Consider the following 22,614-nt stretch of genomic DNA (forward strand, 5'->3'; position numbering starts at 1 on the left):
CCTGTCAACAGAGACTCAAACAACAGATTTGTAAAGTAGGTACTAACCCGTGGTGTGATGGTCCATGTACACATTTCCAGTTGCTGTTATCGCATGCTTCGCTTCGGCTGTTTACTTTTTTTTTGTTCGTAACTAGTAATCCATGAGGATGATTTCCAGTCATTTGTTTTCCTTGCCTTGGGCCTCTGAATGAGTTTCAACTGCCTCATGTTTATCTCTACTGTGTCTTATATCCATCATAATAGTGTTAGCAGTTAAATGTTTGTTGTCGGAGGAAGGCTTCCCCCTCAGAGGAGCAGCTTTAATTTTCCTATACTTTCCTCTGCTCAGTGATGTCTTAGCATCAGACACTGACTGCTCAAACTGCATGGCCTTTTTAAGTGTTTTATGGCTCCTTACCACAGGCTTGCTTCGCTTCCACACACCTGCTGCTCTTTTTTCGTAAGTCAAACCTATTTGGAAGACTCTAGCTGGAAATGTATCTTTGATCTCATAAACCTAAAAATTCCATACAGAGAAGACTGTGTGAGGTCACAGATTAATGTTTTTTCATTGACACAACACAAACTGATATTTTGTGTTAGTATGTTTTATTTATTCTGTTGGGTTTTTGTTCGTCTTTTAAAATCCTTTTGAATTGCAAAGTTGGATTGCAGAACAATAAAATGGAGAGTACTTCAGAGCTCTATGATGTAGATAGAAAAAATCAATGCAAAATATTTCCTATGCAAAATTAAGTCTATAATTACAACAATAAACAATGACATCTGCACGAGCCTTAAGAGAATGTTGGTGCCTCTGAACATCAATTTTATGTGAGATGTAGTTTCAGCATCATGTTTGGGTTGTTACCCTTACATGTTGAAAAATGATGCCAATCAGTTCCACGCAGTGTGGAGTTTTTTTAATTGCTAAAGAAGAAGAAAGATGAAATCTGGTATCTGAATTAGTAGAGAGAGTGGGAGTGGGCATACCTACTTTAAAGTAGCAGTAGTGGTAGTAGTATTTTGTTACAGTGGTAATACTGTACTGTTGTTCACAACATTTCAAAGCTTCACACAGTAATCAGTGCAAACACACTGAGAATGTAGTAGTGGTGTGTTTTGATCACTGACACACACACACACACACACACACACACACACACTCTCTCTCTCTCTCCCTCCCTCCCCCATCAGTGGAATTTTGTTCTCAGGGCTGCTTGGCATTCCTCACTGCTGCATCATGGGACCTTTGCCGTGTGTGTGTGTGTGTGTGTGTGTGTGTGTGTGTGTGTGTGTGTGTGTGTGTGTGTGTGTGTGTGTGTGTGTGTGTGTGTGTGTGTGTGTGTGTGTGTGTGTGTGTGTGTGTGTGTGTGTGTGTGTGTGTGTGTGTGTGTGTGTAGTCCTGCTGGTAAGAGATGGCATATCAAACATTCTGTTGTTGTGGCACTGAAAGATAAGGCATTCATCCATCTCTCACCATTGTCATCCATCCACTCCTCCCTCCCATCACACAGTACTATGTACTGTACTACGTAGTACTCTGTTCCTTTTGTGTGTGTGTGTGTGGCCATGTATTCGTCATTCTACTGTACACATAAATCTGTTTACACAGTCACGTTGTGGGGACTCACCTTCCTGAAGGGACAAAAGACAAGTCCCCAAAATGTAAATCATTTAATATTAGGGTGTAGACTTAGGTTAAGGTTAGGTAAGGGAGTAGAGGTTATAGTTATGGTTAGGGTAAGTCTCCAGGAAATGAATGTAAGTCTATGTAAGGATGGGGTCAGTCAGTCTTGAGCAGAACTGAGTCTTTGCAAATCAGTTTTGAAAATAACTGCTCACAGTTGTAGTTGTCAGTGCAACTCTGAGCTTGTCCTTGCTTTGCAATTAAGTGTTCTTTGTGTTGTAGTTTCTCAGGGACATCAGCAGGTTCCAGGACATTTCATGTCCTGAAACCTCTCTCCAAATGCATGAAGGAGTTTTGCACACTGACCTGCATATTTTGATGTCATAGCATATTTTGATGTCATGTAACAGTCACAGTTGATTTTAATGTTCTCCTCCTTGTATACCAAGCTCTTAATGGGCTAAAACCATTGGCTAACTCTCTTGTTCACTATTTGCCTTTAAGAACACTGTGATCGACTGCTGCTGGTTTATTGGAGGTTCCAGCAACAGCCAAAAGAAAATCAGGATGCAGCCTTTGTCAGTTATGCCCCAGAGCTACAGTGGTGTGAAAAAGTGTTTCCCCCCTCCTGATTTCTTATTCTTTTGCATGTTTGTCACACAAATGTTTCAGATCATCAAACAAATTTAAATATTAGAGATAACACAAGTAAACACAAAATGCAGTTTTTAAATGAAGGTGTTTGTTATTAAGGGGAAAAACATAAATCAACTGTGGTTTATCACATCTTTGGAAAGCTGAGTTCAATTTCTGCAGCCACACCCAGGCCTGATGACAGCCACACCTGTTCTCAATCAAGAAATCACTTAAATAGGACCTGCCTGACAAAGTGAAGTAGACCAAAAGAGCCTCAAAAGCTAACCGTCATGCTGTGATCCAAAGAAATTCATGAACAAATGAGTAATTGAGATCAGCCTGGAAAAGGTTATAAAGCCATTTTTAAAGTTTTGGGACTCCAGTAAACCTTAGTGAGAGGTATTCACAGGTATCCACAAATGGCTAAAACATGGAACAGTGGTGAACCTTTACAGGAGTGGCCAGCCAACCAAAATTACCCCAAGAGCACAGCGATGATTCATCCAAGAGAGTATAAAAGCCCCCACAACAACATCCAAAGAACTATAGGCCTCACTTGAATTGAACTTTTTGGAAGGTGTATGTCCCATTACATCTGACTTAAAAGTAACACAGCATTTCAGAAAAAGAACATCATACCAGCAGTAAAATATGGTGGTAGTGTGATGGTCTGGGGCTGTTTTCCAAAAAAATTCTGAGGGAGAATGTCCAGCCATCTGCTCGTGACCTCAAGCTGAAGCGCACTTGGGTTCTGCAGCAGGACAATGATCCAAAACACACCAGCAAGTCCACCTCTGAATGGCTTAAGAAAAACAAACTGAAGACTGTGGAGTGGCCTAGTCAAAGTCCTGACCTGCATTCAATTGAGATGCTGTGGCATGACCTTAAAAAGGTGATTCGTGCTCACAAACCCTCCAGTGTGGCTGAATTACAACAATTCTGCAAAGTTGAGTGGGCCAAAATTCCTCCACAGCACTGTAAAAGACTCCTTGTCAGTTATTGCAAACGCTTGATTGCAGTTGTTGCTGCTAAGGGTAGCCCAACCAGTTATTAGATTTAGGGGGCAGTCCCTTTTTCACACGGGGCCATGTAGGTTTGGATATTTTTTTTTCCTTTAATAAAAACACCTTCATTTAAAAACTGCATTTTGTGTTTACTTGTGTTATCTTTGTCTAATATTTACATTTGTTTGATGATCTGAAACATTTAAGTGTGACAAACATGCTGGCCACTCCTGCAAAGGTTCACCACTGTTTTAGCCATTTGTGGATAATAGCTCTCACTAAGGTTTACTGGAGTCCCAAAACTTTAGTAATGACTTTATAACCTTTTCCAGGCTGATAGATCTCAATTACTTTGTTTCTCATTTGTTCCTGAATTTCTTTGGATCGCAGCATGACGGTTAGCATTTGAGGCTCTTTTGGTCTACTTCACCTTGTCAGGCAGGTCCTATTTAAGTGATTTCTTGATTGAGAACAGGTGTGGCTGTCATCAGGCCTGGGTGTGGCTGCAGAAATTGAACTTAGCTTTCCAAAGATGTGATAAACCACAGTTTATTTATGTTTTTCCCCTTAATAACAAGAAGAAGAAGAAGAATCGTACTTTTTATTATCACATCACACATCATGTTGCACACTACATGCTTCATGCCATGCTTCCTGTGAAATTAATTCCTCCGCATTTAACCCATCCTGGTCATTCTTCCTCCGCGGCAGCACCAGCTGACAGCCAACAGTGGCGGCAGGGGACCCAATTCTCTTCGTCACCACTGGACAGGTGGTGATCTTGCATGTTTTTAGTGGGGGTTATTTAAGGAGGAAACTCCGGGTGAACACGGGGAGAACATGTAAACTCCACACAGAAACACCTTCATTTAAAAACTGCATTTTGTGTTTACTTGTGTTATCTTTGTCTAATATTTAAATTTGTTTGATGAAAACATACACAAAATTACATACACCATGATAGAAGCTTTTGCTGGTTGCCCACCCCTACTTGTGTATGGTTCAATTGTTTATTCTGTGTCATTTTCACTGTCCTCCATGATTGTTTGTATTGCCGCAATGCAAACTCTCCTGCCTGTGTCTGTGCCCTGTGAAAGAACACAAATCATCTTCCAAAGGACAAAAAGTATGTCCTGAAGAGTGTATTTTGCATCACAATGTGTAAATGAGACATAACATGAAATGATAGTTCGTTGTCTATTGTCACACAATATAGAAATCTTAATATATATCATATTGTGTAGGTGATAGTTGATTTATATGATGATATGATGAGATCTCCTAATGTCTGCTGTGAGAAAGGCCTACTTTCAGCAGCTTCTGCCAACTTTGTTTCATTTTTTTAAAATCTTTGATAATAACATCATACTAAGTCACTTTTGCTGAGTTCTGGAAACACTACAACCTGTAAGTCAAAGTAACCAGTCAGTAAGTTGATATACCAGCTGATCAGTTCAGTAATTAGCCAGAATATAGATCAGTCAGTCCACCAGTTAGTTTTGTGGTTTCCTTAATACGAAGCAAGAATACATACCAAGGATATCTTTTATCTTTATCTATTTGACTTCACAAAGTCTAACAGCCACAATCAAACCAAGTGGTCACATGACAGTGGTTATCAGCTGTGGTTAGTGCAAACAAGGACAAGTCTTCTGGCAGCAGCATATTTTACTAATGAAAAGCAAACTGTAATATCAGACAAATGTGGAGAGGTTGAACACTTAATCTAGCCTAAAAGCAATCATCATTGGGGCACAAGCAGATCTGACTATAATTATATTTGTGTATTCCGTTGAATAAATGTTAAATATTATAATTAATAGGTTGCTTGTATATGCACAGTGGCGCAGCAGGTAGTGCGCATGCCTCACAGCAAGAAGGTTGCCGGTTCAATTCCGGGTTCGGGCCTTTCTGTGTGAAGTTTTCATGTTCTTCCCGTGCATGCGTGGGTTCTCTCCGGGCACTCCGGCTTCCTCCCACAGACTAAAAACATGCTCATTAGGTTGATTGGTGACTATATTAGATTGGTGGCCTCCCGCCCGTTGACAGCCGAGATAGGCTCCGGCCCCCCCGTGACCCCGAAAGGGATAAGCGGCATAGAAAATGGATGGATGGATGTTGCTTCTATTCTTATGCCATTTATGACAATACCCCTATACCCCAGTAAGAGGTGGGTACCCATGGTTTAAACCTTGAGGTTTAATCCCAAATGCTGCTTTGTAACATAGGCCTTTATGGCTGATATTTTACTTCACTTCATCATTGTTGAATGGATACAAAGACAACTCTTCTTTTGATGAAGTTCCCTTCTAATTCATTTTGGAAGCATGTTGGGATTCAGAATTTCACCAATCAGAATACATTAATGACATAAATGTCCTGCTCTATCCACAGGTAAAGGCATCATGGCCACCCTGTTTACTGAACTGCCCTCCTAGACTTGCCTGATACATAGAGATACATACGTAAGCATCCCTTGAATTCACACAAACACACCCACTTTGGACTCTTGGTTTGTGTGAGGAATGACAACCTCCCATTTGAATGGCCATGTTGCCGGAGAGGGAGGAGGAGGAGATGAAGAGCTAAGGGGAGGACAGCAGCACCGGGAAATGGCTGTCGACTGTCCAGGAGAACTGGGGAGTCGAACGCTACCTGTCCGACGATCTGCACAGCTGGAGAGAATACGACAGCATCAGGTATGCGCACACACGTGCACACACACACACACACACACACACACACACACACACACACACACACCCTTCTTTAGTTATAAAGGCCATTTAAGAGCAGCCACAGCTGATCAAATATAGCACAAATAATAGACCAGTGTGCTATGTTACAAGTTATTGTTGTTCAGTACAACTCTGAGGTCGTTGTACTTTACTGAATTAGAGAGAATTTGCCCCCTGTTCAACGGGTACTTGGATTATTTTGCATTGAGTTTTCTTCCACAAACCTTCTTTGACCGCTGCATTAAGTAAAAGGTCCTCAACTTATTGCAAGAGCTGTGCAGGGTATCACAAGAACATGATTCTACCCTTTTTTACTCTGTTCTCAGTTTGAAGTTGGTATCGATTCATCCTTCAGTCAGTGAATCTAAACTGAAGAAGCTGCCCAAAGGCATTAAGGTCCAGACAGCCAGGTTTTTTCCATGTGTTTTTCATACACTGAAACCTTGTGCTCAGGCAGACATTTTATCTGCCTCAACCCAGGTGATGGAAATGCACCTAAGTGGCATTCTCTTTGTTGGGACTTGTAACATTGCCTTAAAACTCCTGTGCAAAATGACCATGGGCAGCTCAAGCAATCATATGACCACCTCAGCAAGAGACGTAGAAAGAAAGAATTGCAAAGAAGATATAATGACAAAAATAGTGCATCAAAGTAGAGAGGCTGGATGATGGAAGACATGAATGTCTTTTAAGAAGCTCATAGAATAGAATAATATCTATGATGCATTTACTTGTCTGTTTGTGTTTCAGGAGGATCTTCGTCGTCGTAGAGAGGAGGAGGGTCGGCAGCTGGACCTGAATGCCTCGCTCAGACTTAGGAAGCTCTCCCAGCATCCCCACATCGGAATTGACAACCCCACATTCCTGCAAGACGCATACGCACCACAGCAGCCAGTGCTTGGTAGTCAGCATCCACACACATTGCTGGGTAACACACACACACACACTCACACAGACGCGAACTGCACATTGTTGATTGAGTGAAGCTCTCAGGGTAAAGGAAAGAAGTAGAAAGATCAGAGTAGATCAAAGTAAAGATCAGAGGGATGACAAAACTTGATATTGATATTTGGAGGGGGGGGGCAGATGAAGAAGAGAAATAAAAGAAGGGCGGTGAAAGTAAGGAGACAGAGAAAAAAATTTGACTGGAAGGAAAAGGAATGTAATGAAGGCATGCCTGCCATCAGGGAAGGAATTCCTTAGGGAGGGAGAGAAGGACAGGAGAGGCTTGAGAGGGCGACTTAATTAAAACTGTATTGGGGTAGTAATGTTCACACACACACACACACACACACACACACCATCATACAAATAGGAACACAGAATATGGAACAAAAGTCTTACCTAGGAAATGAAACTCCTAAATTAATGTGAAACCTGAACTAGCAGCCTTTCTTCTGCATCATCTGATAGTACAGTAAATCTCTCATTTTGAGCCTTTTACCATCTTGTCTTTTGTTAAGTTCGACATGCTGAAGTCAAAGGTTATTCATGTGAAAGCATGCATTTTTCTTGCAGAGTTGGAGGAGCTGCTGCTGTCACTGAAGCACATCCGGGGCTGCCTGTCTGACCAGCAGAGTCAGAATGACATAGAGCTGGTTCTTGCACTACTAAATAAGGTAATATAAATGGAATTAGAAGCAAAGAACTTCAAGTAAATATGTAGTTGTGTTATTTTCAATTCTTTCTGGTCTTTGAGGTGGAGGGGGTTTTCAAAGTTGAAGCAGCATTGTAACTGCTGGCTAGAGACCATGAATACACAATTAAAATATTTTTGGAGTTGAAGGTACTGATATTAAATCAAATAAGTATTAAATAGTCTTAATTTGGTTATTTTTATCCCAAAAGCCAACAAATAAATCAGTGTTTTATCTGGAAATTCAAGTAAAGAAACATAGTTTCACTTTGGTTCCTACCTCCCCTCAGCATATCCTGTTAGGGTGGAGTTTGCACTACTAAATATTTGTGACTAATCAAATACAAAATAGTAATAATCAAAGTTTTTGTCTGTTACCAGTGTCTGATTAGGCTATTAGAGAAACACAGGTAGAATTATATATTATAATACAAGTTAAGTGAATTTTAGTCTAAGCAGTGTTGCTGTTGTTTGTTGAGTTGTCCCCTCCAGAAAGCAACATTGACCGTACAAATATGACACCAATAGCACAAAGCTGCTGTTTCATGTTTTATTTGACTTAGGTCACACCTAGCCAGCTAAATCTGAAAACTTTTTGGCACCAGTGGTTTTCCTTGGATGAAAAGAGTGCTTTTCAAGAACACTCCAACAATGCTCTCATGAGCAACATTGCGGTTATCAGTCATCTTTGTGGTCACTCATTTTAAATATAAAATATTTAAAATAATTGCATAGTTTTACTATTTATGTGGTGATCATTGTGACAGGATAAAATAATTGTCACAATGATAGGATTCTCAAGTTAGAAAATCCTTCCACAGTGTTTTGTTTGATAAGCCCCCATGGATTAGAAGAAATTTTATATTATTTTGGCATTTCACTGTTGCAAAAATCATCTGAAAAATGCTAGTATGGACACAAACATTTTCAGATTCAGCTGTCTTGATTAGAGATACACTGAACTCTCAACTAACATGCAACTGTGCTTTATATTGCAACCAGATGTATTTGCAAGTACACAACTGTATCAATTCTGTGATGGGAATTATGCATGTTTTCTTCTTTTCTCTTTCGTTTTTTCCCAAGAGAAGTATGAATGACAAAAGTAAGTTTTTCTGAGAAAGACCTAGTGGCCACTGGCAGTTTAAAAACAAATGGAGGATGGAAAGCAAATGGAAAGGCTCTCATGAATAGTGTATAAACTGGACCAGTTGTTTGATACACAGTAATAAAAGTATTACAATTTTATTGTACCTTGATTCAATAAACAATTTAACTAAAAGTTTTGTGATGTGGTGCATATACTTGATCTGTGTGTGTTCCAGAGTGCATTCTGACAGAGCATGCTGGTGTCTTTGTTTCCCTTTAGTCTGACTTCCAGTTAGCGTTGAAGATCCATAATGCAGTTTCCACCAGCATGCACCGACCCTCTCCTCCATACCCACACACACACCAGGCACTTCAGCTGGCCATGGAGGTAACACATGGTTGTCCATATTTGTTTAATTTAAAATGAATGTGCATCTAAGGCTATCACAATCATGCATGCACACGCACACACACACACACACACACACGCACACACACACACGCACACACACACACACGCATGCTCGTGTTCATTTTAGAAATCTTTCAAAAACTTGTTTGAAACTAAAAATGTTACTGTTATTTATTTGGCAAATAAAAAACTGAAATGACTAAATAGTCCTTTTTCACACATAATAACCAAAGAACTTAATATTTTGTAAGGCCTCCTTTGGCCTTGGTAACAGCTTGCATTCTTGCTGGCATTGTTTTTATGTACTTTTGTTATTGAGTTCCAAATAGTTTCTAGCTGTTCCCACAGACTTGCTTTAGATGAAACTTTTGTGCAATCAATCTTTGAATCTACTAAATCCCAAATTTGTTCAATAGGATTCAAATCTGGACTTTGACTTGGCCAGTCCATCAGTTCCAGTACTCCAGATTCCTTTTTCTTGGTCAAATAGTCTCTGCACAGCTTTGAAATATGCTTGGGGTCATTGTCTTGTTGGTATATGAACTCATGCCCAATCAGACCAATCAGATTCAGTCCAGAAGGGATTCCATGATTCATTCATTCATTCATTCATTCATTCAACTTTATTTAAATAGCACATTTTATAAGACAAGCATAAACTCAATGTGCTTCAAGATACATCAGTAACATAGATAATAAAGTATTGCATATAAAAACAAGCAGAACAACATAGATAAAAAGAACATGATAAGAATAAACAGGATAAGAAGGTAATATTATCATTATTCTTAGAAGGGACATAATTGCAAGAATAATACTAATTACCAAAACAAATGAAAAAGTAAAAAGTACACTTAAAACCTAACTAAAAGCTTGCAAAGAAAGATACGTTTTTAGTTAGCTTTTAAAAGAATACACTGTTTGTACTTCTATTCTAGTAAGGACACTTGTTAATATAATCCCTAACCCTAACCCTTACCCCTAACTTAAACCTAATCAGTCCTAACCTAACCGAAACCTAATTGTAACCCTTAAAGCAAAGTCTTAATGTTCAAACAGCCCTTTGAATGTCTGTCTGAAAGTGCTGACCAACCAAAATGTCCTCACTTTCCAAGGTCTAAAACTCAAGTTGGCTCTCACAAAGATAGCTGTTCACACACACACACACACACGCACGCACACACACACACACACACACACACACACACACACACACACACACACACACACACAGTGACAGTCCAGGTCAGTGAGTGTATAATAGTGAGGTTGGAGACAGAGCAGCTCTGTTCAGTATCAAATAGAGCTGAAACACTTGTGTTTACACTATATGCATGTACATACACACACTCTTGCATACACACACATGTAGGCATTCCTGTGATTTAACTCTTTTAGTTTGTGATTATATTTTGAACAGCCTATTTTATGCATGACACCAGTGTCAGTTTAAGCTCAAACTGTATTTAATTCACCAGAAAGACAATCTACTTCATTCAATGAATGATGCAATTGATTAATTAATTAATGCAATGCAGACAGTCGAACTCTATAAAGATAGATTTTTTTGTTTAAGGCTGACTATCAGATGACCCCAGGTTAATGATAATCAACAGGATGCTAGTACGATCGGTTCTCCAATTATTTGTTTGCCAGTGTTGAGTTTGCTAGCTGTGAGAGCCATTCATGACTCTGTCGATTTCTGCAGAATCTCATTAAAGAGCAGCACATTATTTCTCCTCCATGTTGGGATCTCTGCCCCTTGCCTTGTATTTGGCTTTAAAGAAGAAAAGCTTTGGCTCTCACTTGACTCCCAGACACATGGGTCTCTGTCATTGTTAATGGATTGGAGAAGAATTGATCAAAATAAAATAGTCACAGTGGGCCAAATGATTTGAGGACTTGAAGTACCTTAACATAGTTCAAGTCTAGCACCTCGCCCTATCCTTGTTCATGATTGAGCCTTGCAAGGATGCCCCTTTCATACACAATCATGATTCTATCACCTCTTGTTGGGAGACATGTCTATGGTGAAACCAAAGAGGAATTTCCACTCTGTGGATAATAAAGTTTTCGTATTCGTATTGCCAATGAACCCATTGACCTGTTAGCAGGATGTCCCAAACACTCTTTTCAATTGGGTATATCTTAAAAAGGATTAGCAAATTATCACATTCTGTTTTATATCACAGCATCCCAACATTTTTGGAGTCAGGGTTGTAATCAGTAGGAAATGAGGTTCCTCCATTTTTCCCTAATAAAGAGATTTTGGGAGTGGTGATTTGTGATATTGGGCTATATAAGTAAAATTGACTCAACTTGAATTGAGGGAATAAACCGAACCCAGTTTATTGTAACCTAGCCCAGCTTTAGGCTAACCTGTGATTATTTTGTTGGAATTTGGTTTCATGGCTTTTACCAGCAGTAAACCGTAATGAAACAAATAATCACTTCCTGTAAATGGTATGATTAGAAATGTCTTCATTTGCTACAGTAATAATATATCCTAGCTATGGTAATGTTCCTCCTGATGATACCAATGATGTTTTATGTTGCCATGGTTTCAGGTCAGGAATCTCATCCAGCCAAGTCAGAACAAAGAGGGACTCGAACTCCACAGTCTGCTGTCAGACACACACATCCAGGTAGAGATACAAACACACAAAGCTGTGTGAGCAGGAACACCTATAGCTGAGGTGTGTGTGTGTGTGTGTGTGTGTGTGTGTGTGTGTGTGTGTGTGTGTGTGTGTGTGTGTGTGTGTGTGTGTGTGTGTGTGTGTGTGTGTGTGTGTGTGTGTGAGAGAGAGACCAGGTATTTATCACATTGTGGGGACAAAAATCTGTTTACACAGTCACATTGCCCCACAATGACTCATCTGCCTTATGGGGACAAAATGCAGGTCCCCTTAATGTAAATCATTAAATTTTAGGGTGAAGACTGAGGATAGGGTTACAGGTTAGGTAAGGTTAGGTTAGGTACAGGGTTAGGAATAGGCAAATAGTGGCCATGGTTAGGGTTAGAGTAAGGCTCCAGGAAATGAATGTAAGTCTATGTAATGTCCAGTTACCCAATTACCATCCAGGTGATGGAGACAGCCTGATAAATAAAAAGTGCTTTTCTGTGTGTGTGTGTGTGTGTGTGTGTGTGTGCGTGTGCGTGTGCGTGCGTGCGTGCGTGCGTGCGTGTGTGTGTGTGTGTTCTACAGTCATTTCTCCTGGCCCATGACAGCATAGCAGAGAGGGAAATGCAGCCTGAGCCACTGCCGGCCCAAAGAGAAGCTCTGACCCAATGGGGAGGAGAGACTGTCAAGATAGTTCGCATAGAGAAGGCCCAAGACATACCACTGGTAAGACCAACCACTCACTCACTCAAAATCAAAGAGAAGGCTGTTCATATAGAAACTCACTTCCTGTTGAGCACTGGATAAGTGGGTATATGTAATGGATAAACAGAACCTTCCATTTATCCACTATTGGTATGTTCATATTCCAGCTTTACTTTACTACTATACTGACTCGTAGAATTTGAAGGCCATATTGTTTTAACAAAAAGGTGGTGCAGATGAAGAAGAGCTGCCCTGTCAGTCATGTGGGCACCATTTGGCTTCAGTCAAAATGATACAGGACAAAATTAAGCTAAATGTAAACACAGCTGGATAATAGATACAGGTTCAAAGAAAACTTGCAGATTATTTAATGACTTGAAATACAATAATGTCGAAGAAAACATTTAGCATCTTCTTAGCTAAGACTTAAAAGATATGGGAAATTCCAGCAGCAGAAACTGAAGATAACACAGAAAAATGGATTCTTTGCTCTGTTTTAAATGTTAAACTTTTTTGATGACTGTAAAGTTTTTAAGCTTTCCTTTAAGTACACGATAATGAATGTGTCCGTGAATAACTTTGTTATTTATCTTTATAAAGTGTAAGTATTTTATTCCCTGGAGCCAGTATACTATAAATAACAGAATGTAAATTAGACAGTTATGCAGTCATGTCCATCTGCCTTTGTGTATGTGTTCTGTAGGGGGCGACTGTTCGTAATGAAATGGACAGTGTGGTTATAAGTCGTATTGTTCGAGGTGGGGCAGCCGAACGCAGTGGACTTCTATCTGAAGGAGATGAAATATTGGAGATAAATGGAATAGAGATTAGAGGGAAAGATGTCAACCAAGTCTTTGACATTCTTGTAAGTATATCCACATTCACATAGTTAACACAGTTGATGTCGTGATAAAAATATATATATTCACCGGCCACTTTATAAGGTACACCTGTTCAACTTCTTGTTAATGCAAATATCTAATCAGCCAATCATGTGGCAGCAAATCAAAGCATTTAGGCCTGTAGACATGGTCATGACTGATATGATCTGCTGAAGTTCAAACCAAGCAACAGAATGGAGAAGAAAGGTGATTTGTCTTTGAATGTAGTGTGTTTGTTGGGTCCAGTCTGGTTGGTTTCAGGTTTGTTTGGGGTTTTTTTTTCTTTTTTCTGATCATACTGGGATTTTCACACACAACCATCTCTCAGCTTTTACGAAGAATGGTCCAAAAAGAGAAAATATCCTGTGAATGGCAGTTTTCTGGGCAAAAATGCATTGTTAATGGCGAATGTCAAAGGAAAATTCCCAGGCCAGTTTGAGCTGATAGAAAGGCAGCAGTAACTAAAATAACCATTTGTTACAACCAAGGTATGCAGAAGAACTTCTCTGAATGCACAACATGTTGAACCTTGATGCATATGGGCTATAGCAGCAGAAGGCCACACCAGGTCCTGCTCCTGTCAGCTAAGAACAGGAAATTCAGGCAGTAATTGTCATGAGTTCACTAAAATTGGACAAGAGAATATTCTGATAAAGGAACATTCACAGGGGTCCTAAACACAGTGCACTACCGTGCCAGGGTCACCATACTACTCACTGGAACTAATATTGTCAAAAATCTACCATCTTAGCCCCCTTGGAAGCACAGCTCACCATAGCTTCAAAACTCCATTGACTTTAACAGGTGGTTTTACAGAGGAGTTGTCAGCTCCCTGCAGCACTGAGCTGAGAGTGTACAAACAATTGTCCAGGCCCAAGAGAAGGATCACAAACATCTGAGGGATACACATCAACCAGAAGGTGAAGAAAACAAGATGTGCGCCACAAATAATAATAATAATAATAAATACATATTAAATTCATATATTATATAATAAGTTAATATATTAAAAATAGTCATTATATTGTTATATTTATATATATATATAAAATATAAATTACATATATATTTTATTTGATTGATGATTCATTGATTTATTTGGCAATCCACCCTCTACACTACCACACAGTAGAACACAAAGAACACAGTTGACAGAAACATTTTGAAAAAAAGTCTTGAATGAAATCGTGACACACACATTAACAAGGATCAACCAAGTAAAATCAGTGACTACTGGGGAAAAAAAGCAAGTAAATGTGCAGAGGGGTTCACTGATAAGAGTCTCTGGGTTGGGCCATGCCGCTGGTCCATGGTGCATGAAAAAGAGTCTAAGGCCTTTGGAAATGCTTCTTTGCTGCCTCTGGGTCATACTGAGGTGGCGCCTGTCGCTTTGAAGGGGACTCGATGCGAAGCCTCTTGCGGTGTGTTGCCACATACTTTGGGTCGCTCTCCAGCCTATCTTGCAGTGTCCAGAGTTTGGAGAGCTAAGACACTCCTTCTTGCTTCCAGCAGCTGTAAATACAGGTGTTAATATAATATTAGCACTGCTAAGAAACAATAACATATGTGAGCATGTTTGTCAAAAACAATGCAGATAATAAATAAAATTCAGCCCATTTTTACATTGTTGTGAAAATAAAGCGGCATTCATGTAACGCTTACCTGCTTCCTCCTCTGTCTGCTGCGAGCTGAAATCTTCACAGCTGCTGCCTGAACTGAAAGAGCTGCCTGGGCATACCTGAAACTCCTCCACACCATCTCATAATATGTCTTACAGGCCGCTGGAAGAAAATATATATTGGTTTGAAATAATTAAGACAGGCTTCAGTAAAAACAACAACAAGAAACAACAGAAAGGGTGGTGTCCACACCATCCATGTCTGGACTCCCAGTTAAAGTCGCCATCAAATATGACGTCACCGTTTCGTTGTGGGGCGAGTTTAGTCTGTAAAACACAAAAAGTACAGGTCATGCAACGTTTAAGTTTACGTATATTCTGCAGAATATTTCCTGTGTATTTTATTAACTTACCCCTGCTCAGGTTCATATCGCCTGTTGTGTCCGTCACTATTGTGCAGACGTCGCACCTTTTCCTTTAAAATACAAAATACATTGTAATGTTAAATGTAACGTGAACAATTACCAAACGTTCGGAACGTAATGCAATAAGAATAATAAAGGTTTGGCGCCCTAAAAACTACACAATGGAGTACCCGTCTCTTCGTCTCCGCAGCTGCAGTTCGGTCGGGGCTGCTCCTCCAGAGCAAGCAGTCTGGCTTTTGTCACGGTCATTCTCCTCGCCAACTGCGCGATCAGCTGCGTTAGCAGCCGAGACAATCCACTGAAGACGCTCAGCAGTTTCTTCTCTAAATTGTTTGGATTTTCTGAATATGGTCGCTCCACAGCCAGGCCGTCCACTCGTCGCAGAGGAGTGCCTTCTGGGATGAACTGAAGACGACGTCCGGCCATTGTATGAACAGAGTTAAAGTTTAGCAGGACCCGAAACGTAACTGTTCTAATCCAAGCTCGATTCGCGTTCACAGACGCGCCGAGGTCATTTTCTGCCGACGTCATTGCGTCAGAGGAGGCGTCCAATCATATGCGAGGTTGCGCTCTCGGAATTTCTCGCGAGACCATTTTTGTTGCGTAAATGGAAAAACATGAAGTGATTTTGTTAGGTACTTTGATTTTCTATTTTTGTACCTGAATATTTTATAAAACATGTAAACTTCTTTAAAGTGACATCATCGAAAATAAAAAAAAGAAAAGTTACTTTGGCGTGTTCCCTTTTTATTCCTATTTCAGTAGTCTTCAGTGGACTTACTCTGCTGGAATTTTGCAAGCTAATCACACAAGCATTGTTCATCTGGTGTTGTGGTGGCAAAATGTGAAAAATTGACAAGTGTCCAAGAACTGTAGATGCTTTAATTTTCACAATTTTGATTTAGCAATTTAAGTGGAAAATTAAAGACCTTTGAGAGTCAGGACACTTATCCTGTATGTAACCTATAAAATTATTTAAACACTAGTGTTGTCAGGCGATTAAAAAAATTAATCTAATTAATTACAGGATTTGTAATTAATTAATCTAATTAATCGCATTTTAATCTCATATCTGCTAAAGGTCCCCAAATAAATAATTTGAATTCTAGGACATTACAATTCACTGACATTCACATTACAGCTGGTAAATTCTTTTCATCACTGTAGTTCTCGATGGTAGCTGGAAATTAGTCAGATGACGCTATCTGAAACGCCTCTTTTAGGCCCTCGTCTTCCACGACTGAAATCGGCCTGCAATCAGCAGCAACCCACTTTGCGATTGAGTTTGTCAGTTTTTCTGTCGTGGCTTTGCTCATTCGTTTTCCTAACTCAGCAAGTGTGGGTTGGCAGAGTGAGCTCACGGTAGCACTAGCAGCAACTACATGTTTAGCGTTTAAATGATGCTATGGTGATAGGAAAATTCTTTTTTACACAAGGTACAAATCACTGCGTTCTTGTTAATAGTCCCGTCTTTGTTCTTTTTATAAATAAACTTACCGTTCAAAGGTCCAAGTAGGCTTGCCTCGCCCTCCGGTGTCGCATCAATGTCTGTTGTCACCCTGCTTTTGACTAGTGGCGCAGGTAGGATGCGACCTCACTGCAGCCTACGGGTCACTCAAAGGGCCAAATTTAAAATGCTTGTGCATTGACTTGCCACTCATGATTAATTGCGTTAATTTTTATAGCGCGTTAATTTGCAGCGTAATTAATTAATCTAATTAACGCGTTAAACTGACAGCCCTATTAAACACACTTTTAAATCCTCATGAAAAAAAAAATCTTTGTATTCTGTAGGCACAGAACACACACACACACACACACACACACACACACACACACACACACACACACAATCCCAATTTGCATTTGTATAGCTTTGCAGCATTTACATTTGTATTTTAACACCTCATGGTCACAGTGGCTGAGAGAGAACTTCCACGGCAATTTACAGTGACGAAAATTGACAGAAATGTGACTTTTCATGCAGTGATATAGTGAGGCAGTTTGTCAACACATTCTCTATAGTGGTACAGTAGAAGGTGCGCAGCAGGTGCACATCCAAGTCACATTTTTTTAGCAGCCTTAAGAAGTGTAGCCTCTGCTGGGCCTTTCCGACCACCACTGATGTGTTGGTGGACCACGTTAGGTTGTCAGCCACATGCACCCCAAGAAACTAGAAAGAAGAGACTCTGTCCACACAGACGCCCTCTATCTGTAGTGGAACAGGGTCAGCTCTCTTCCTCTTCCAGTCCATCACCATCTCCTTAGTTTTGCTGGCGTTCAGCAGGAGGTTATTTGCTGAGCAGGCTATGAGCCTCTGGACCTCCTTCCTGTATGCTGTCTCATTGTCCCCAGATATGAGGCCCACCACTGTTGTGTCATCCGCAAATTTCACTATGATGTTGGAGTGGTGGGATGGTACACAGTTGTAAGTATATAGGGCAAATAGGAAAGGGTTTAACACACAGCCCTGAGGTGAACTTGTGCTCAGTGTCCGGGTGGTGGGCGTTAGGGTCCCAAACCTTACTGTCTGTGGCTGGTCCGTCAGAAAGCTGTTAATTTAGCCATTTAGCTCTTCCACCAGTGCAGCATCAGCATTTCCTGCTCTGGGCAAGTTGCCCCTGTAGTTTGTTAGGTGCTGTAAACCTTGCCACACTTGTCTGGGGTAGTTATCAGCCGGAGGGTTCTCCACCTTCCTTGCATACTCCCTTTTTGCAGCCTTAAGTCCTCTCCTCAGGTCAGCCCTGGCCACACTGTACAAATTTTGGTCATTGGTTTTGAAGGTGGAATCTCTGGCTCATAGCAGTGACCGCACCTCCGCTGTCATCCAGGGTTTATCGTTGTTGTGGGCCCTAATGTCTTTATTAACCATGACATTATCTGTGCAGGTTTTAATATTAAAAAGTACAAATTCAGTATATTCATTAAGCTCCAAATGATCAAATATCAACCAGACTGTGTTCATAAAACAGTCTTGCAACTGACTGATTGCATCCTCAGGCCAGATTTTTACAGTTTTCCTTACTGGCTTGATTTTCCTTCTGAAGGGTTTATAAGCTGGGACACTAAGCAGCGAAATGTGGTCAGACATGCCCAGGTCAGGGAGGGGTATTGTCCTGTATACCTCCTTCAAGTTTGAATAGATTTTATCCAGTGTGTTTTTCTCTCTGGTGGGTCCTTTCATCCATCCATCCATCCATTTTCTATACCGCCTATCCCTTTTGGGGTTGCGGGGGGGCTGTAGCCTATCCCAGCTGTCAACGGACGAGAGGCAGGGTACACCCTGGACCAGTCGCCAGTCGATCGCAAGGCAAGGGTCCTTTCATGTATTGCACAAATTTGAGTAAAACAGTCTTTAGGCAGGCCTGGTTAAAATCCCCCGCAACAATTAAAACACCCTCGGGGTGCGCCCCCTACTGTCTACTGATCACTTCATGCAGTTAGGAGAGAGCAATGGCAACATTTGCATCCGGAGGTTACCAGCACGACCTTTATCTCCCTTGGTAAGTAAAAAGGCCTGCACATAACTGTCATGGTCTCCAGCTCAGGGGAACAATAGGTGTTTACAACTCTGCTGTTTGTACACCAACCTTGATGCACGTAGATGCAAAGTCCTCCCCCTCTAGTCTTTCCGGAGCTGCAGGTCCTACCGAAACGGTGCATAGTATGCTGCACGAGTTCCACTGCTGCATCTGGAACAAGCGAGTGGAGCCAGGTTTCAATAATGATCGCCACGCAGCAGTTCCGGGTGTCGTCATTTTCCGCCATCATTAGCTCCAGCTCGTCTGTTTTGTGGACGATCAATCTGGCATTGCTTAGAAAAAGGCTTGGTAGAGCTGGTCGGAGTGGCTGCTTCCTTAGCCTGACTAGCAAGCCCGCTCTGCACCCCCCCCACTTGAGGACAACAATATACATATTTTGGAAAGGGAGGACAGATGGTTTGAAGGAGGCTATTTATGTAAACATATAGAAGCTATCCCTCAACAAAAGCGCTTATCTTCCACCTCTGCTGTCCTTTCATCCCTTCCCAGGAGATTTTACAACTTTTCACAGTTGGCCTCATGTAACAACCTTCGTCGCCACACAATCTTCTTCACAGACACAATAGATAAGAAAAACATTGCCTTTTTTGATGAGCCTGGATTTCTGCTGCCGCACTCAGATGGTAAGGTCAGAATTTGGCCTAAACAACATGAAAGCATGATCCATCCTGCCTTGCATCAACAGTTCAGTCTGCTGCTGCTGGTGGTGGTGATGGTGGTGTAATGGTGCAGGGGATACTTTCTTGGCACACTTTGCCAAGTAATATCAACTGAGCATTGTTTAAATGCCACAGCCTACCAGAGTATTGGCTACTAGCAGCAGGTTGACTGGTTTCTTGAACATGACAAAGAGCTCACGTACTCAAATGGTCCAATAGAGCACCTTTGAGATGTGGTGAAAGATTCACATCATGGATGTACAGCCACAAAGAATTATAGCAGTTCTGAATGCAAAAAGGAATCCAACCCGGTACTAGCAAGGTGTATCTAATGAAGTGGCCTGTGAGTGTCTATAAAAATGTTAATTTTACATAGATGGTAGATCTACATTGTACCTCTATCCCACTGATTTGTGATTTATAGTCAGATTTTGTAGAATAGTTTCCTTTGTATTGATGGCAGTATTCACTGATACTTTCATTACAGAGTACAACAGCAAAAGAGCAAAAGGACGATAAGATTGAATGAAAAATTTTGATCGTAGTCACTTACCGTCCAGGTGATGGAGACAGCCTGATAAATAAGAAGTGCTTCTCTCTCTCTCTCTCTCTCTCTGTGTGTGTGTGTGTGTGTGTGTGTGTGTGTGTGTGTGTGTGTGTGTGTGTGTGTGTGTGTGTGTGTGTGTATAGGCGGACATGCATGGTCTCTTGACCTTTGTGCTGATTCCCAGCCCTCAGAGCAAACCTCCTCCCGTCAAGGAGAATGTGGTGAGTTCTGAGTCAGAGCAGTATTTCACTCCGAGTTGATAAAAAGTGTGTCAATAGAAATGAGGTTGGAGAATGTCTTTATTTTTTTCCTGTTGGAAATGTAAACTAAGTGTAAATGAATATGTCTGTCTTCCTCTTTATTATTTCTGTCTGTCTTCTGTCTCTCCTCCAGATCCATGTGAAGGCACATTTTGATTATGACCCATCAGATGATCCCTATGTGCCGTGCAGAGAGTTGGGCTTGTCCTTCCAGAAAGGAGATATTCTCCACATTATCAGCCAGTCAGACCCCAACTGGTGGCAAGCTTACAGGGATGGAGATGAGGACAACCAGCCACTAGCTGGACTGGTACCAGGTACAATTGTCCGTCTTTCTGTTGGTGGCTGGGATCTTTGTTTTCAGTCTTGGGTGTTTTTAGGCCTCCACACCATGGCCAAAGCCATTATGTTTTCCTATCCCTGTGAATGCGGTATCTCAGGATTGCTTTGAGGGAATTTCTTCAAGTTTGGCACAAATGTTTACTTGGACTTAAGGTTGAACTGATCAGATTTTTGGTGGGCAAAGGTCAAGGTCACTATGTTTTCACATCTGCCCCATTGTTGTGAATGTGTGATTTCCAAAACATCTGAAGGGAATTTCTTCAAAATTGGCACAAATGTTCACTTGGACTCAAGAATGAACTGATTAGATTTTGATGATCAAACTCAAGGTCACTGTGACCTGGGACTGTTGACGAATGTTCTGGATTTGAATATATAATCGGTGGCAAAAACAAAGCACTTTTAGTGGACATACAGATATCGTGTGTGAACGCCTGGAGGGATTACAGTGCAGCCTGTTTCATTGCTGCCAGGTGCAGTGCTCTCACACAATACTGGACCAGTTTCAAAAACTGTTGTCTGCATTAGCCACTTGAACTCAAGGATGAACTGATTAGATTTTGGTGGTCAAATGTCAAGGTCAGGAACAGAAGGGAATATTGTTACCATATTTTACATTTGATTGAATACAGAATTGATGACCCTAATCTTTGGTGTCCACCTTGAAATGTGCTGATTGTACAGATCTTCTGTGTTGCTGGGTTGAACCTGTTTGTGAAGCTGCCATGTTTTACAATTTGTAGCTTCTTTGCAGTAACATCCATATTTGAAGCATTGTATTCCACCGCAAGCTCATTGGTTTTGCTGATGTTAATCTTCAGGTGATTGTTGTTGCACCATGCAATGAAGCTCTCTATCAGTCCTCAGTGCTCCTCTGGAAAAGAGTGTTTAAGTGACAACAGCATGTTTTTCACTGACAGTTCTTCACTGCAATCATGCATGTGAATATAGTAATCACTTCTATTTCACCCCAAAATACACCTAATACTTCTTAAATTCCTTCAAAGTAGGCACTATATACACATTATATCAGTCTGGACAGACATGGATGTAAACTGCAACTTGGCTGGCTGGCGGAGGCATACAACCAATGGGCGCTGATAGAGTATTAGAAGAAGTCAAACTTTTGTGGGCAAATGCACAGGATGGTTGGCTCTGACGCTCCACTTATAAACTTGTCTTCCACCCTGTACTGCACCTTGTGACTGCTCTTTGGTTTCTCTCATATTGTCTATTTTTTCCACAGGGAAGAGTTTCCAGCAGCAGAGAGAAGCCATGAAGCAGACCATAGAAGAAGACAGGGAGCCTGAGAAATCTGGTCAGCTCATCAGTAACACTAAAACTGTCAATAACAAGTTTAAGGTTATAGTCTAATTAGAACATATACTGTACATTGTTTAGAATATATACAATGTATAGTATATCTGATTTATTTGATGAGGGGGGAATATCCAGAGGGACTGCAGGAAACATCTTATTAAACTGAGGGAGTTTGATGGTGTTACTTACAGCACATCCTGTGTGTGTGTCTCCAGTACCATACATACATACATACATGAATTCCAAGCACAAGATGAAATTGGACTAGATTTCTCATGCCAAATGAAATAAGCCATAGAGTAAAACACGTGTTCCCATACAGTTAACGCAATAAGCCTTGCTCAAAAGTGTGCGTGAAGTTGTCTGCTTGTTTACAGGAAAGCTGTGGTGTGCAAAGAAGAACAAGAGGAAGAGAAAGAAGTTGCTGTACAACGCTCACAGGAATGATGGTATGTATGAGCTGCCAGTCTTTCTGGGACTCTCACCAAAATGCCATCAAATGTACTTGGAGTATAAGTACTTCTAATACTTGTAATCATGTGTCTGCATTAATGTGTAATCATGGATG

At 40.8% G+C, this 22,614-nt stretch overlaps 1 protein-coding gene across 2 annotated transcripts in view; it reads left to right on the top strand.

Annotated features, from left to right (window-relative positions):
• The window catches only part of pals1a (protein associated with LIN7 1, MAGUK p55 family member a), a 54,492-nt gene that overhangs the window by 26,096 nt on the left and 5,782 nt on the right, over positions 1 to 22,614 (top strand). For both annotated transcript variants that reach the window (XM_070978868.1, XM_070978866.1), the window contains 11 exons: positions 5,646 to 5,950; positions 6,740 to 6,917; positions 7,508 to 7,608; positions 8,995 to 9,102; positions 11,694 to 11,771; positions 12,333 to 12,473; positions 13,156 to 13,317; positions 20,268 to 20,345; positions 20,518 to 20,701; positions 21,973 to 22,044; positions 22,424 to 22,495. In XM_070978868.1, coding sequence (XP_070834969.1) covers positions 5,777 to 5,950; positions 6,740 to 6,917; positions 7,508 to 7,608; positions 8,995 to 9,102; positions 11,694 to 11,771; positions 12,333 to 12,473; positions 13,156 to 13,317; positions 20,268 to 20,345; positions 20,518 to 20,701; positions 21,973 to 22,044; positions 22,424 to 22,495 — 1,348 coding nt within the window. In that variant the 5' untranslated portion in view covers positions 5,646 to 5,776. The remainder of the gene's footprint in view (positions 1 to 5,645; positions 5,951 to 6,739; positions 6,918 to 7,507; positions 7,609 to 8,994; positions 9,103 to 11,693; positions 11,772 to 12,332; positions 12,474 to 13,155; positions 13,318 to 20,267; positions 20,346 to 20,517; positions 20,702 to 21,972; positions 22,045 to 22,423; positions 22,496 to 22,614) is intronic.

Source organism: Chaetodon trifascialis, chromosome 14, assembly GCF_039877785.1.
Source record: "Chaetodon trifascialis isolate fChaTrf1 chromosome 14, fChaTrf1.hap1, whole genome shotgun sequence".
Taxonomy (NCBI): domain Eukaryota; kingdom Metazoa; phylum Chordata; class Actinopteri; order Chaetodontiformes; family Chaetodontidae; genus Chaetodon; species Chaetodon trifascialis.